Below are 17,127 nucleotides of genomic sequence, written 5' to 3'. Positions count from 1 at the left end.
CCGGCAGATTCAATGGGGGTCTGGCGGCAGATTTCTTTGACTTTATCGTTGGAAATGCATCTGCTTTGAGTGTCGCAGGATATCCACACATTCTTGCCATCTCTGTCGTAGCATAGCTTTCGTCGGTAAAGTGTGCGGAACAAACGTCCAATTTCTTGCCACTTTGGCATCTTTGGGCCACTGGTGCAACTTGAATCCGTCCCTGTTCGTGTTGTTACACCCTCCGACAACACACCGACGAGGCATGATGTCTCCAAGGTACGGAAAACAGTCGAAAAAAACGGAAAATAAAAGAGCTGATTTGACTCGGTGTTTGAGAAAATGGCGGATTACTTCCCGATGTGACGTCACAACGTGACGTCATCGCTCCGAGAGCGAATAATAGAAAGGCGTTTAATTCACCAAAATTCACCCATTTAGAGGTCGGAAATCAGGTTAAAAAAATATATGGTCTTTTTTCTGCAACATCAATGTATATATTGACGCTTACATAAGTCTGGTGATAATGTTCCCCTTTAATGTTTCTGTGCGGCCCGGTAGCAAATGCATCACGGACCGGTACCGGTCCCCGGACCGGTGGTTGGGGACCACTGGTCTACATAACATGTAATGGTGGTTCTTTGGTCAAAATGTTGCATTGATTATGTTTTACAGATCATCTTCAAGCCACTTTCTGACCGTCTCTTCAGGATGCGCCGTTTTGATACTTATTGACGTGCCTCCACTTCGACAGCGTCATCTTTGTTTGTAGCTCTTCCATAGCTTGTCTACTGACAGATATCAGTTAGAACTGTACGCGACTTTATATAAGAAATGGCAACAGCGGATGATGAATGCTCCTCAACAAGAAGACGCTTATTGCGCACATTTTCAGGACTTATGCAGATCCCAAATACACAACAGCACGTACCAATAGGAAAGAAAAGTTGGTTCCGCATAATATTGCGAAACAAAACGCCAGATAATATGTATCCTCCTAATTTTGGGGTCCTTATATACACACCATAATAATACCCATATGTTGAAGCACAGTACGTCTGACTTTGGTAGCCGTAATGCGCCGACAATCCATCAAGCGGTGCGGATTCGTCGTGCCGAAACATTTTGACAAGACTTTTGAGCGCTTTGTGTAACGTTCTACATGCTCAATGAAACGTCAACGTGTTGATGTTGCTTGCTTACGGGTTCTTGCTCGCGTCATTTATCGAACGGGCGTCAACCTGCAGTCCACACGTGTATCTCTTATGTGTGACTGCCATCTACCGGTCACACTTTTCATTACACCGCGTACCAAATAAAATTGCTTTGAGGTCGGTAAGCACAACCAGGGTCGATGCGTACAGTAGGCGCGCCTGGTTATAAGGCGCACTGTACATTTTTGAGAAAAGGAAATGATTCGAAGTACGCCTTGTAGTCGGAAAAATACGCTAACATTTTATAAATGATTTGTCTTTGTTTTGACAGGCAAGTCAAACACAAAGATGCATTACTTTAAATTATTTTAAACGAAATATGTGTTTTTGTCAATGAAAGGCAATGGATGACACATTTGTAATTTCCTAGAAAACAGTCCTTCTTTCCTTATTCTTTTTCAAACACTTTCTGTTTTGTTATTAGGGCAGAGAAACTAGAGTGTGTGCTTTTAAAAGGACACTAATTTACAATTCAGAGTACAATTAAGATCCAATGCTGATAATGAAAGTAAACCGACGTGTGTGGCAACTGACAATGAAGACCAACTTGTTTGCTTTGACACACAAATGCACACACGTTTAGTCTTTTATCAAGCTTGTGTGTCTTAAACAAATATTAGGAGCAGCTGAAACACATTTGTTTGACTACCTATCTGATAGTGTCTGTCTATCCAACACTGTAAAGTGCAATTGAAAGTGTCAAAATGTGTTTTATAGTAATTATTAAGGCTTTCCGGAATGTGCGCATATTCCGTGCATGCTTGTGACTGTTTATGGCGTATATAAACATAACCTTTGACCTGTACAAAAGCAGAAGGTGTAAACTAAGGCAAAACTAAAAGGTTAAATGGGTGACGCGTTTGGGTGCAGCTCGGAATTTTGTGTTTCCAGATAAAGTCTGAAGTGTAAAAGTGTTATAATACTAGTATGGCATAGAGATATAGTCACAGGCTGGTATTACCTTATATTAAGGGTGTCCAAAGTGTGGCCCAAAGGCCACAGCTCGATTTTTGTTGGCTCGCAGCATATTGTAGGAATAAAAAAACTGTAAAAATGTAAGCTAAAAGAGTGAAAAGATCTAATGTAATTAGAAAAAGCAGAATTTTTGACACACCAGTGTGTGCAGTTACAAGATCATAATATCATTACTATTATTTTGTTGTTTTTATTGTCATTATTACATTCTTACAGAAAAATGCCCACATGTTCCATCCATCCATCCATTTTCTACCGCTTGTCCCTTTTTTGTTTGGAAAAAAAACAACAGTAAATATGTAAGAAAAAAGAGCAAAAATATGTAATGCAATGTGAAAAAGATTAAATGTGATACTAACTATTAATAATACTTATTATTATTTGTCACCTGCAGACATTTTTTCTTTAAATAAATATGTGCATGTGTATGTATATATATATATATATATATATATATATATATATATATACACACACACATTTATATATATACATACATACATATATATATATATGTATGTGTGGGGAAAAAATCACAAGACTATTTCATCTCTACAGGCCTGTTTCATGAGGGGGGGGTACCCTCAATCGTCAGGAGATTTTAATGGGAGCATTCGCATACCATGGTTTATATAGGGCACAGAGTGGGTGGGTGCAGGCTGGCCTAGGGGCGTGGTGATTGACTCATGTGTTACCTAGGAGGTGTTTCCGTCTATGGCGGCATGTTGTTACAATTTCGCTGCGCTTGTTGAGGGATGACAGGTCTGGACGGTAAATAATAAACAGTTTCTCTTTCAAGCATAGGTTGCATCTTTTTTTATTTATTAGAAACTGTTTATTATTTACCGTCCAGACCTGTCATCCCTCAACAAGCGCAGCGAAATTGTAACAACATGCCGCCATAGACGGAAACACCTCCTAGGTAACACATGAGCCAATCACCACGCCCCTAGGCCAGCCTGCACCCACCCACTCTGTGCCCTATATAAACCATGGTATGCGAATGCTCCCATTAAAATCTCCTGACGATTGAGGGTACCCCCCCTCATGAAACAGGCCTGTAGAGATGAAATAGTCTTGTGATTTTTTCCCCACACATACATATATTGCGCTCTACTACGGTATCGAGCACTATTTTTTGGATAACCTTATTAAGACATATACATATATATATATATATACACATATATATATATATATATATATATATATATATATATATATATATATATATATATATATATATATATATATATATACATCCCCCACCTTCTACCATCCTAGTCACGTCCGTTGTGTCCTTAGGCAAGACACTTCACCCTTGCTCCTGATGGATGCTGGTTAGCGCCTTGCATGGCAGCTCCCGCCATCAGTGTGTGAATGTGTGTGTGAATGGGTGAATGTGGAAATACTGTCAAAGCGCTTTGAGTAACTTGAAGGTAAAAAAAAGCGCTATACAAGTATAACCAATTTATCATTTATTTATTTATACATACATATATACACATATATACATACATATATGTGTATATATATATATTTATATTTATATACACATACATACGTGTGTATATGTATGTATATATTACAAAAAAATTAGACACGCCTGTTTTAAAAGCTTTGAATTAAAAATAACATTTAAATATAAACTAAGTAGTAAAATATACCAAACATTTGATAAATTACAATGACAATAATGAGCACTGTTGAAAGTAAGAGTGAGCATTATTATTTTCGTAACGCAGAATTTTTGACGACACAATGATAATATTATAACTATAGTGTTATTATATTCTTACAGAAAAAGGTCCACGACATATTGTTGGTAGGGGAAAAACTACAGTAAAAATTTAACAAAATACAGCAATAAGATTAAATTTGAAAGTAATTATTAATAACATAATACTTTGTTACCCATAGACACAACATTTTTTCTTTAAATGTAAATATTGTCTGGTTTCAGAGTTATTTTTAAATTATTTTATCAAAATAGCCCCCGCATACTTTTACTTTTTCAGTATGAAGCCCTTGGTCGGAAAACGTTAGGACACCCCTGCTTTGCTTTATGAAATATACTGTATGTCAGTGTTTTTCAACCACTGTGCCGCGGCACACAAAAAATATTTTTTGCAAACCAGTAATTATAGTCTGCAAATCATGTGTTGTTGTTGAGTGTCGGTGCTGTCTGAAGCTCAGCAGAGTAACCGTATAATACTTCCATGTCAGTAGGTGGCAGCCGGTAGCTAATCGCTTTGGAGATGTCGGAAACAGCGGGAGGCAGCATGCAGGTAAAAAGGTATCTAATGCTTAAACCAAAAATAAACAAAAGGTGAGTGACCCTAAGAAAAGGCATTGAAGCTTAGGGAAGGCTATGCAGAACCAAACTAAAACTGAACTGGCTACAAAGTAAACAAAAACAGAATGCTGGACGACAGCAAAGACTTACTGCGAAGCAAAGACCGCGTCCACAAAGTACATCCGAGCATGACATGACAACTAACAATGTCCCCACAAAGAAAGATAAAAGCAACTGAAATATTCTTGATTGCTAAAACAAAGTAGATGCGGGAAATATCGCTCAAAGGAAGACACGAAACTGCTACAGGAAAATACCAAAAAAAGAGGAAAAGCCACCAAAATTGGAGCGCATGACAAGAACTAAAACACGACACACAGGAAAACAGCAAAAATTTCAAAATGAGTCAGGGCGTGATGTGACAGGTGGTGACAGTACACCTACTTTGAGACAAGACCTATATTGATGCATGCTTGGTTAAAGTAAAAAGTTAAAGTTAAAGTACCAGTGATTGTCACACACACACTAGGTGTGGTGAAATGTGTCCTCTGCATTTGTTCACCCCCTGGGAGGTGAGGGAAGCAGTGGGCAGCAGCGGTGGCCGCGCCCGGGAATCATTTTTTGGTGATTTAACTCCCAATTCCAACCCTTGACGCTGAGTGCCAAGCAGGGAGGTAAAGGGTCCCATTTTTATAGTCTTTGGTATGACTCGGCCGGGGTTTGAACTCACAACCTATCGATCTCAGGGCGGACACTCTAACCCACTGGTTCTTAACCTGGGTTCGATCGAACCCAGGGGTTCGGTGAGTCGGCCTCAGGGGTTCGACAGAGCCTCCGCCGTGGAGGTCAAGACACACCCGACTCATCGTGAAATAAAAACTTCTCCCCAAACAATGATCCCTCTAATTTTCCATATGCTTGAGCAAACGCAAAAACTCCTTGAGCATTCAGTGGAGCACATGTGAGCGACGTCAGACGTGCACATGAACTGTGGCCACACCAGCAGCACACCTGTCCCAAACCTGACTAAATAACAAGTTAAATGTTTTATTTTTATAATCAAATGACAGGAGTCAATTCCATGAGCTTATTTTCTAATAAAAGTGTTTTGGCCCACTTACAATGACAATAACAAAAAATATTGTTTTTCATGAGCTGTGTACTAGGTGGGGGAGGCGGGGTCCTGCTTTGGAAATAATTTGTACCCCTTTCAGATATCGCATTTAGGTCACACTAAAACATTCACATGTTGCACAATGAGATGTAAATATGGGATCATGTGTTCATTCCTGTAACTTTCTGTTTGGAAAATATATCTTTATTAGTATTTCTTTAATGTAATAACATCATTAAATTAAGAAAAAACATTTAAATTTTCACTAAAGAAGGGTTCGGTGAATGCGCATATGAAACTGGTGGGGTTCAGTACTTCCAACAAGGTTAAGAACCACTGCTCTAACCACCAGGACACTGAGTAGGTTATGGTTATGGTTTAAAGCAGGGGTGCTCATTACGTCGATCGCGAGCTACCGGTCGATCTCGGAGGGTGTGTCAGTCGATCACCAGCCAGCCATTAAAAAAATAGTCCTAAAAATGAGCGATCATAAATCTTCACTATGACGTCACTTTCGTCACTTGATTGACATTCACGGCACCCGAGGGTCTTCTGAGATGACGCTGGCTGCTGCCAGCTCATTAAAATTACCGACTGGAAGGCGAGAAACACTTTATTTCAACAGACTCTGGCGCCGTACCTGTCGTCAAAACTCCAAAGACCGACTGCACAGTTGCACAATAAAAGCGCTGCTTCATCCTGCCTGCGCTACCAAAATAAGAGTCTCAGAAAGCTGGCGTGCACAAGCTAGCAAGCTACGGAGTTTGCCAACAATGTATTTCTTGTAAAGTGTATACAAAGGAGTACGGAAGCTGGATAAATAAGATGCCAAAAACCAACCACTTTCATGTGGTATTAGACAGAAAGGAGGACTTTTTTTCTCCTCCATTCGAAAATGCGGACCTTATCAGCACCACTGTCTGATTCCTATCAATGCAAGTCATCAGAATCAGGTAATACACCAACTTATATTCTTGTCTTCATGAAAGAAAGGAATCTATATGTGTTAATTATGCTTGTATTATCTCTAAACACTTTTAACTTATTAACAATATTAACTATATGTGTTAAACATGCTTGTATTATCTTTAAACACCTTTAACTTGTTAACAATATTAACTATGTGTTAAAAATTCTTGTATTATCATTAAACACCTTTAATTTATTAACAATATTAACTATATGTGTTAAACATGCTTGCATTATCACTAAACATCTTTAACTTGTTAACAATATTAACTATATGTGTTAAACATGTTTGCATGCGGGCTTCACGGTGGCAGAGGGGTTAGTGCATCTGCCTCACAATACGAAGGTCCTGAGTAGTCTTGGGTTCAATCCCGGGCTCGGGATCTTTCTGTGTGGAGTTTGCATGTTCTCCCCGTGACTGCGTGGGTTCCCTCCGGGTACTCCGGCTTCCTCCCACTTCCAAAGACATGCACCTGGGGATAAGTTGATTGGCAACACTAAATTGGCCCTAGTGGGTGGATGTGAGTGTGAATGTTGTCTGTCTATCTGTGTTGGCCCTGCGATGAGGTGGCGACTTGTCCAGGGTGTACCCCGCCTTCCGCCCGATTGTAGCTGAGATAGGCTCCAGCGCCCCCCGCGACCCCAAAGGGAATAAGCGGTAGAAAATGGATGGATGTTTGCATTATCTTTAAACACCTTTAACTTATTAACAATATTAACTATATGTGTTAAACATGCTTGCATTATCACTAAACATCTTTAACTTGTTAACAATATTAACTATATGTGTTAAACATGTTTGCATTATCTTTAAACACCTTTAACGTATTAACAATATTAACTATATGTGTTAAACATACTTGTATTTTCATTAAACACCTTTAATTTATTAACAATATTAACTATATGTATTAAACATACTTGTATTTTCATTAAACACCTTTAATTTATTAACAATATTAACTATATGTGTTAAACATGCTTGTATTATCATTAAACACCTTTAACTTGTTAACAAAAACATATGTTTCATAAATAAGTAAATATAAATTAAATATATGAATGAGGTAGATCCCCACGACTTGATCAATTGAAAAGTAGCTCGCCTGCAGAAAAAGTGTGAGCACCCCTGGTTTAAAGTCATATCCAACAATTGCGACAACGACTTTTTACTGTCAACTGAGTTTCGTTTTTTAGTGATATCTACCGGATTTTTTGAACGCAAAAAATGTGCCTTGGCTCAAAAAAAGGTTGGAAAAACACTGCTGTATGTTACAAAAAACGACTTTCTCTTAGAATTCAGTTTGTCCTTGAAGGCAACATGCCGCGTTCAGGCCCCTCCTCCATCCTGGAGCAGGTGAGCCAACTTCCCGGGGCTCTCAGTTCATTCGTGTCCTACCGCCACTTTACTTCAGGTGGGACTGGACTTAAACCGGCCCGCAGCCATGGCCGAATCCCAGCTGGTGTGCATGGAGGACGGCCACATCGGCACCCCGGTCCCGGAGACCCGGCCGGAGTTCTACTACAGCGAGCAGCACCGCGCCGCCGTCGAGCAGCTCCTGAAGAACGGCGACGGCGCCTTCAAAATGCGCCTGCGGGAGGACGAGGTGAAGGACTTCTTGTCGGCCAGGGAGGTCAAATTGTTGACCAACACCTTCAAGAACTACGAGGCGGCGGCGGCGGAGGAGGAGAAGAAGGGCGGCCACGATGCGGCGGGGTCACCCTGCGCGTCGTCCCCGGGGGACTCGGGGGTTCATTCCACCTACTGGCCCCAGATGTCGGACACGGAGGTGCCGCCCCTGGACATAGGCTGGCCCAGCGGGGGGTTCTTCAAGGGGGTGACCCGGGTGGCGGTCCACACCCACCCACCCAAAGACAACGGGCCCCACATTAAGGAGGTGGTGCGCAGACTCATACAGGCGGCCAACAAGGTGAGCATCGTCGTAATAACCATGTCAAGTATCATTTATACAGTCGTGGTCAAAAGTTATCATCTACATCAACAATATGATTTGCCTGAGTGGTTCGACAGAACAAATAAAAAGTTAAACAATTGTAAAAAAAAAAGTAATAAACATTTCTAAATCGATTTTCTATTTTTTTTAATCGATTAACTTTAATTAAAAAAATGTTGACACCCCTAATAATATTAACTATGACATAAGAATGTGAATGCAAAATAGTACTTACCTGACCCGTGTGCGCGCGCTTAAACTACTTCAAAATAATGAACCAGAAAAGGGAATCCAAAAGAATATGTTAATAAAAATACATAAAACAATTTAAAAAAAATTATAATAATAAGGTAAATTACAAATTTTCTTGTAAAGAACATAATGTCACTTGCTCAAACTTGAAGTCCTCCTGTGTCCAGGGACGTCCTGAGTTTATAAAGAATTTTTAAAAAAATGATAAAAGATTTATGATAATAAAAAAATGTTGACGTAATCATTGTAGTATCGACTATATATGGCTCTTGTACTTAAAAAGTTAAAGTTAAAGTACCAATGATTGTCACACACACACTAGGTGTGGCGAGATTATTCTCTGCATTTGACCCATCACCCTTGATCACCCACTGGGAGGTGAGGGGAGCAGTGGGCAGCAGCGGTGGCCGCGCCCGGGAATCATTTTTTGGTGATTTAACCCCCAATTCCAACCCTTGATGCTGAGTGCCAAGCAGGGAGGTAATGGGTCCCATTTTTATAGTCTTTGGTATGACTCGGCCGGGGTTTGAACTCACAACCTACCGATCTCAGGGCGGACACTCTAACCACTAGGCCACTGAGTAGGTATCGTAACTTGGTATCGTTACAGTCGATATTTGTATAGATCAGTGGTTCTCAAATGGGGGTACGTGAAAGTATGCCAAGGGGTATGTGAGATTTTTTTTTAAATATTCTAAAAATAGCAACAATTTAAAAATCCTTTATAAATATAAATAAAAACCTATCTTTTTTTCCAAATAGTTCAAGAAAGACCACTAACAATGAGCAATATTTTGCACTGTTATACAATTTAATAAATCAGAAACTGATGACATAGTGCTGTATTTTACTTCTTTATCTCTTTTTTTCAACCAAAAATGCTTTGCTCTGATTAGGGGGTACTTGAATTAAAAAAAAATTCACAGGGGGTACATCACTGAAAAAAGGTTGAGAACCACTGGTATAGATCCACCCTTTTGTTTACATTCAGGAGCACTCGCTTGCTGTAGTGAAACATGTTTAGAAACGGTTAATTTGTCGACACGAAGGCAAGGATTAGTCATTTAGAAGAAGCTAAAACACTGTGGACGGACGTTAGCCGCGAGCAAGCTATATTTTAAAGCACCGCTTGAGTATAATACCTTTTTTTACTTCATTAGTACTGCGATACTTTATTAGTACAAGTATACCTAGAACCCTAATATACTTATGAATGTATATTCGTAAGTAAATCATAGATGGGATTTATGGTTTTTTGAAAGGATCTGGATCTTTAGCTTTTAAAGAGCCGCTCTAAAAGACTGGCTTATTGTTACATTTCTTGGATTTTTAAAAACTTTTTTTAAATCAAGGAAATAATCACTGGAAGCATTTATACTATAAAATGTAGATCATAATACCTCATATTCACACAACTATTACTCGATTGGTGAGAATTATTATGAAATATTGGCTATAATTGTATTTTTGTAAACATTTCATAAAGATAGCAGCATGCTTTGACAGTGGCATCAATATTTTGACTTTTAATTATTTTAAAAATGCCAACAAAAACCAACACAAATAATAAGTAAGAATAAAACCTGCAAAAAAGCATAAACAAAACTATAATAATTAGGCTGTGAATCTTTAGGCACCACACGATTTTTAATCGGTTCTTGAGGGTAACGATTCGATTCAGAATGAGTTCTGGAATCAAAACGATTCTCAATTCAAAATAAATACTTTTGTAATAATATTTAGTGTCACTTATATGATTAACTGCATTCCTCCATAAAAACAGCTTTGATACATTTTTGCATTGCTCAAAATGAAACTGGTTTTGTTTAACAAAATTCTACCTCAACATTTAATAAAGTCAAATACAAATAAGGCTAAAAGAAAAGTATCCAACACGTATCTTTTGTAAAGTAAATATGTACAGCAGATAAGATCATCTACATCAACAATATGATTTGCCTGAGTGGCTCGACAGAACAAATAAAAAATAAAAAAATTGTAAAAAAAATTAATAAACATTTCTAAATCGATTTTTAATTTTTTTAATCGATTAACTTTAATTAAAAAAATGTTGACACCCCTAATAATATTAACTATGACATAAGAATGTGAATGCAAAATAATACTACCTGACCCGTGTGCGCGCGCTTAAACTACTTCAAAATAATGAACCAGAAAAGTGAATCCAAAAGAATATGTTAATAAAAATACATAAAAAAACAATTAAAAAAAATTATAATAATAAGGTAAATTACAAATGTTCTTGTCCAGTTGTCATGGTGACGCTGTATCCGCCTGTGCATAAACAAGGAACAGCTCACAACCGCAAATTCTCATCGTTCACTTAAAAGAGCCGTTCAGAAGACTCGATTCATTCGCCGATGTCACATCTCTACTATAACTATGTTACTTAAATCACAGGTGTCAAACTCAAGGCCCGGGGGCCACATCTGACCCACCACATCATTGTACATGGCCCGCCAAAGTGTGGAAATGACATGCGGAAATAAATGTACTTAATCTCACAATGCAATGAAATATGTTATCGTACATTACAAACATTTTGTTTTTGTTAAAATAAAATAAAGACTTATGATTTCAAAGCAAGTTATCCATCAAATTGTACACTGTAAAAATGTCTTCATATTTTATGGTAAAAAAAAAAAAAAAAGAAGCTCAGACTGTTTTTCTATTTACAGTAATAACATGTAAAAGCTGCCATATGTTTACCGTTAAATTACAGATATTTTTTTTTTTACACCGCGGTCATATAACTTGGTAATTGACACATACTAACTGTTATTATGCTAACATTAGCATTCTAGCATGCTAATATTAACATGAAAGCTTGGACATTCACACAATAATACATAAATATTGTTGGAATTATATTTGTATTATTTGTGCTTCTTTTGGGGGTTAAAACTTTCCCTCTCCTCTGTTTCTAACTTTAGTAAAGGGTTCTTGAATTCACCACAGTTATGCACAACATTTAGTTTAGATTATCATTTATAACTAGGGGTGTAACGGTACACAAAAATTTCGGTTCGGTACATACCTCGGTTTGGAGGTCACTGTTTGGTTCATTTTCGGTACAGTAAGAAAACAACAAAATATAAATGTTTTGGTTATTTATTTACCAAATTTGTAAACAATGGCTTTATCCTTTTAACATTGGGAACACTATAATATTCTGCCCATGTTAATCAACATTAAACTGCCTCAAGTGGTTGCTCAGATTAAATAAAATGACAAAACTTTTCTTCTACATATAAAAAGTGCAACATTAAACAGTTTCAAGTCAACTCATCATGCTTAATTTAATACAGCATTTGGGAAGCCTGTAGTTGATTTATTATGTCAATGTTATATTTTTATCAACATGTGATAGCAGGGACCCTGCCATTCAAAACTAGGCTGCAGCATTACTAATGATTAATGTAACTATAGCTGAAAAAAATGGTACGATAGCAACAGGAGAGACTATTCATCCCTGAACACCATGGAGTTCATGTAGGCTTAATGATGCACTTACATTATTATATCAACTATCAGAGACAGAAACTCTTCATTTAACATAATGTCCTTTTTTGCTGCTTCAACACAGCTCAATCAACACAGAAAAAAGGTAAAGTGAAATAACAGACAGACAGGGCTTTGCTGTCCGTAACACACACACACACACACACACACACCGCAAAATGAGCTAACGTTACGCTAAAAGCGAATTAGCCTTCACCTCAAGCCAGGACTGCGAGCGAGCTGAGCTGCCTTTTATATTTCTAGAAGGTCACGGGCTCATAGTGATGTTACTAGTTGTTGACTGGGAGGTGTTTATTATCATTTGGGGAGAGTCCGCTGCCTGATGCTTACCTGCTAAACGCTAAGCACTGACTACATGCGTTCTGAATACGCACTGCTGATTGGCTGTTACCGCTCTGTTTGTAACCAATCAGATGGTTGTGTGGGTGGGACAATGCTGGGTGCTGTGTAGAGTACTGACAGAAACAGAGGCAGAAGGAAGCGGAGGCGGCTACTTAATATGTTCGTGTGGAAACTCGTTCGGTACACCTCCGAACCGAACCAAAACAGTTCAATACAAATACACGTACCGTTACACCCCTACTAGACAGTATGGCACTTTTGGGGATTTAAAAAAAAAAGTGACCGTAGTCAGACCAATGTGGTCTAAAAATGATGCTAGGCACTCGTCCCCACATTAACCGCGCTCACCCTTTAGAGCACAGCTGTAAGTTCCTGGCACTAAACCTGCAGAAAGTAGTTCTTCTCAGGTTTTGCTTTGTTTAAATTTTCACACTTTGCATTATTTTCTTACACTTTATGAAGCATTTCTTACATATTCTTTAATTTTAAGAGCTTATTGTTTCGTCTTCAATGGGATTTTACCATTTTGTTTACATTGTTTGAGTGTTTTCCATGCCTGTGTTGACATTTTCATTCTGCCTTCCTAGCTGAAGGGATTATAATCAGAGGAAGTTACATTTCAAAAAGGATTTTCTCCTGCTCCTTATTTTCCATAGGTCATAAAAATATCAATAATTATCAATATCGACAGTTTTCAGCCGTATCGCCCAGCCCTACCCTACAACAGATGATTTCTCATGAGAAGATTTGTTCCGAGAATGACTTTTGTTGTCCTGCGGAGCTCCGCCTGCGTGCTGGTTATCTGACACTGTGCGTCTGCGACAAAAGTGCGTTTGTGCTTGCATCGACACGACAGCCGGCGTCCGAGTAGTGTGTGGGTCCGTGTGGTCAAAGGACCATTGTGCGACATGAACAGTAAAAGACAAAAGCACCAGCTCAAGTTCCACTCAGAAGTGGAACACATGGACTGACATGTCCGTGGTAGTTTGACCCTCTCATGAGGGGCGTCTGTTTTGTTCCGGTGTTTGACTTGCCCGTATTGAATGAAGGTGTGTTCGGGTGCGGATGTGCATCCTGGAGTTTTTTGTTTTGTTTCCACATTGACAGACGTCCCTAATCTTCCAGTACACAAGAGGTGTTTACAAGGTCTAACATAATTGATGGTTTGGACGTTGTCATCAAGTCTTGAAAGCTATTTTAGTCGTCTTACCACAAAAACGCACTTTGGGAATTCCCCGGTATCTTCACACTGTTTGGCAGACCAGGTGCACATGAGTTGTGTTGAGAAGTGAAGTTACGATGTCATCTTCTGCACAGAGTTGTAACAACATTAAGGTTGCAGCTATCGATTATTTTAGTAACCGAGTAATCTATTGATCAGTTTGTTCGATTAATCGAGTCATCAGAAAAAACACTTTTTAGCCTCAGTGTGTATTTTTCGGGAAAATAGTCGAAATAAAGATTTTAGTACTTGCTATAATAACCTTTATTACCTTGTATTTACCCTTTTTGACCGTCTTTTACCTTATTTTCCCTTTTATATTCTTTGTCACGTTTTATTTACTTCAACCGTCTTTTACCTTGTTTCATCATCTTGTTTTACCGACTATATTCTTTATTTTACTTTTTATTTACCTTCTTTGACTGTCTTTTACCTTGTTTTTTTGTCTTATTTTACCTTCTATAGTCCTTGTTCCTTTTATTTAACTTATTTTACCTTTGATTTAAATAAATTAAATTAAACTTTTATCTACCTTATTTTACCTTCTATTTTCTTTTTATTTACTTATTTTACCTTCTCTATTCCTTCTTTTACCTTTTATTTACGTTGAATTTAATTTATACTTACCTTCTTATTCCTTCTATTCACATTTTTTATGTTGTTTTACCTTTTATTTATCTTTTACCGTTTCTTACTTCTTTTACCTTTTATAATCCTTCTTTTACCTTTTATTTACCTTCTATTTACCATATTTTAACTTATTTTACCTTCTATTTTCCTTTTATTTCCTTGTTTTACCTTCTATATTCCTTCTTTTACCTTTTATTTACCTTTAGTTGAATTTATACTTACCTTCTTATTCCTTCTATTAACATTTTTATGTTGTTTTACCTTTTACTTATCTTTTTTTGCCGTTTTTTTTTAACTTCTTTTACCTTCTATTTACCATATTTTAACTTATTTTACCTTCTATTTTCCTTTTATTTCCTTGTTTTACCTTCTATATTTCTTTTTTTACCTTTAGTTTAATTTATACTTACCTTCTTATTCCTGCTATTAATCTTTTTATGTTGTTTTACCTTTTACTTATCTTCTTTTACGTTTTTTTTTAAACTTCTTTTACCTTTTATTTACCTTCTTTTTACCATATTTGAACTTCTTTTACCTTTTATTTTCCTTTTATTTCCTTGTTTTACCATCTATAGTCCTTCTTTTACCTTTTATTTACCTTCAGTTTAATTTATACTTACCTTCTTATTCCTTCCATTAACCTTTTTATGTTGTTTTACCTTTTACTTATCTTCTTTTACCGGTTTTTTACTTCTTTTACATTTGATTGACCTTCTTTTACATTTAATTTACCTACTTTTATCTTCCATTTACATTGTTTTACCTTCGACTTACCTGTTTTCAATTTTCTTTTACCTTTAATTACGTCTTTGTTACCTTCAATTTACGTTTTTTTTACCTTCTGTTTACCGTTTTGCCATCTTTCACCTTCTATCCAACTTTTTGACCTTATTTTATGCGGCCTGGATTGTATTAATTTTAATTAGTTACTCTCATTAAACCCTTAACCGACGCAACAGAAAATACAAGTTTTTTTTCTAATGGCGTTAGTCGTTGCAGCCAAATGTATTTGTGGTGTGGCCACAACCAATGGATGAATGTTGGAGGAAAACACTGGAAAGTGTAACAGTGAGAGTTTGGAGAGTTAGTTATTAATATTGTTAGTAAAGTTCCTTATTGGTTGAAGTTCAGTTTTAACAGTTCCAGTTTGTATTCTTGTTCCCCTTCTTTACCGGACAATAACACTGCTTCGGTCTTATCCACCTGGTTAACAAGTGAGTTTATCACCGCAGTGCCTTGGTTTGTAGGAAAGAGCCGGTGGGGGTGTGAGTGATTAATGCCTGCTCAAAAGGTCCATTAAGGACCCGAAGCGCTTTTGTGTGTTTTGTAATTCTAGCACTGCTCAGCTGACTCATCTCCTCCTGCTGACACACTCTGCCCATGCAGGCAAGAAGTGGGTCAGTGCCAGGCTTGTTTTACCGGCTGCTATTGCGCAAACTCTGGCTCGGGACTTAATTAATGTTGGAAACTTATTTTCTTTCCTTCCGTCCGTCCTCCATTGCTTTTACGCTCCCTCCACATGCTTGTTGTCCTGCCGCTGGTTTCCAAAGCTCGGCACTCTCACTAGAATTTTAAGTGGTGAGCGCCAGCGGGTTTTATACAACCGTTTACATTCGACATGGCCTCCGCCTTGTTTACTGCCTTTGAGACTTTGCGTCACTCTGGAAACTTTGCTCTTACTCGACTCGGCCGTTGTCAGACAAAGTAAGGTTCAGCGGCCACTTCATTAAGTACACCACGTCATTTTTTTGATTGATTGAAACTTTTTTTAGTACAAACCCCATTGCCATATGAGTTGGGAAATAGTGTTAGATGTAAATATAAAAGGAATACAATGATTTGCAAATCATTTTCAACCTATATTCAGTTGAATATGCTACAAAGACAACATATTTGATGTTCAAACTGATAAACATGAACAGGCAAATTGGGAACAGGTGGGTGCCATGATTGGGTATAAAAGTAGATTCCATGAAATGCTAAGTCATTCACAAACAAGAATGGGGCGAGGGTCACCACTTTGTCAACAAATGCGTGAGCAAATTGTTGAACAGTTTAAGAAAAACCTTTCTCAACCAGCTATTGCAAGGAATTTAGGGATTTCACCATCTACGGTCCGTAATATCATCAAAGGGTTCAGAGAATCTGGAGAAATCACTGCACGTAAGCAGCTAAGCCTGTGACCTTCGATCTCTCAGGCTGTACTGCATCAACAAGCGACATCAGTGTGTAAAGGATATCACCACATGGGCTCAGGAACACTTCAGAAACCCACTGTCAGTAACTACAGTTGGTCGCTACATCTGTAAGTGCAAGTTAAAACTCTCCTATGCAAGGCGAAAACCTTTTATCAACAACAATCTATTGCAACTGGATTGTTCGGTTTATCTTAGAAGACGTTTCGCCGCTCATCCGAATAGGCTTCATCAGTTCGTGCTCTTAGACTTAGATTGGTCAGAGCTAGAACTGATGAAGCCTTCTAAGACAAACCAAACAGTCCAGTTGCGATCGATTGAATGCCCTGAGATGACAATGACCTGGATGAATGAGAACCTTCGTAGACATATCAAGGGTACTTCGGCCAGAACAGAAACCACACTGGCTTTCGGGAAGAAGGTCTTCCAAAGTAAGCCTGT

At 38.0% G+C, this 17,127-nt stretch overlaps 1 protein-coding gene across 1 annotated transcript in view; it reads left to right on the top strand.

The window, feature by feature from the left end:
• The first annotated feature begins 7,914 nt into the window (after positions 1–7,914).
• fam83fb (family with sequence similarity 83 member Fb) overlaps positions 7,915–17,127 on the top strand; it is a 53,444-nt gene continuing 44,231 nt past the window's right edge. Inside the window, exon 1 of the mRNA XM_061984582.1 lies at positions 7,915–8,478. Coding sequence (XP_061840566.1) covers positions 7,993–8,478 — 486 coding nt within the window. The 5' untranslated portion in view covers positions 7,915–7,992. The remainder of the gene's footprint in view (positions 8,479–17,127) is intronic.

Source organism: Nerophis lumbriciformis, linkage group LG25 (assembly GCF_033978685.3).
Source record: "Nerophis lumbriciformis linkage group LG25, RoL_Nlum_v2.1, whole genome shotgun sequence".
Lineage (NCBI taxonomy): Eukaryota > Metazoa > Chordata > Actinopteri > Syngnathiformes > Syngnathidae > Nerophis > Nerophis lumbriciformis.
Note: the sequence above shows the minus strand (reverse complement) of the source record. Positions and strands in the feature narration are given on the sequence as shown.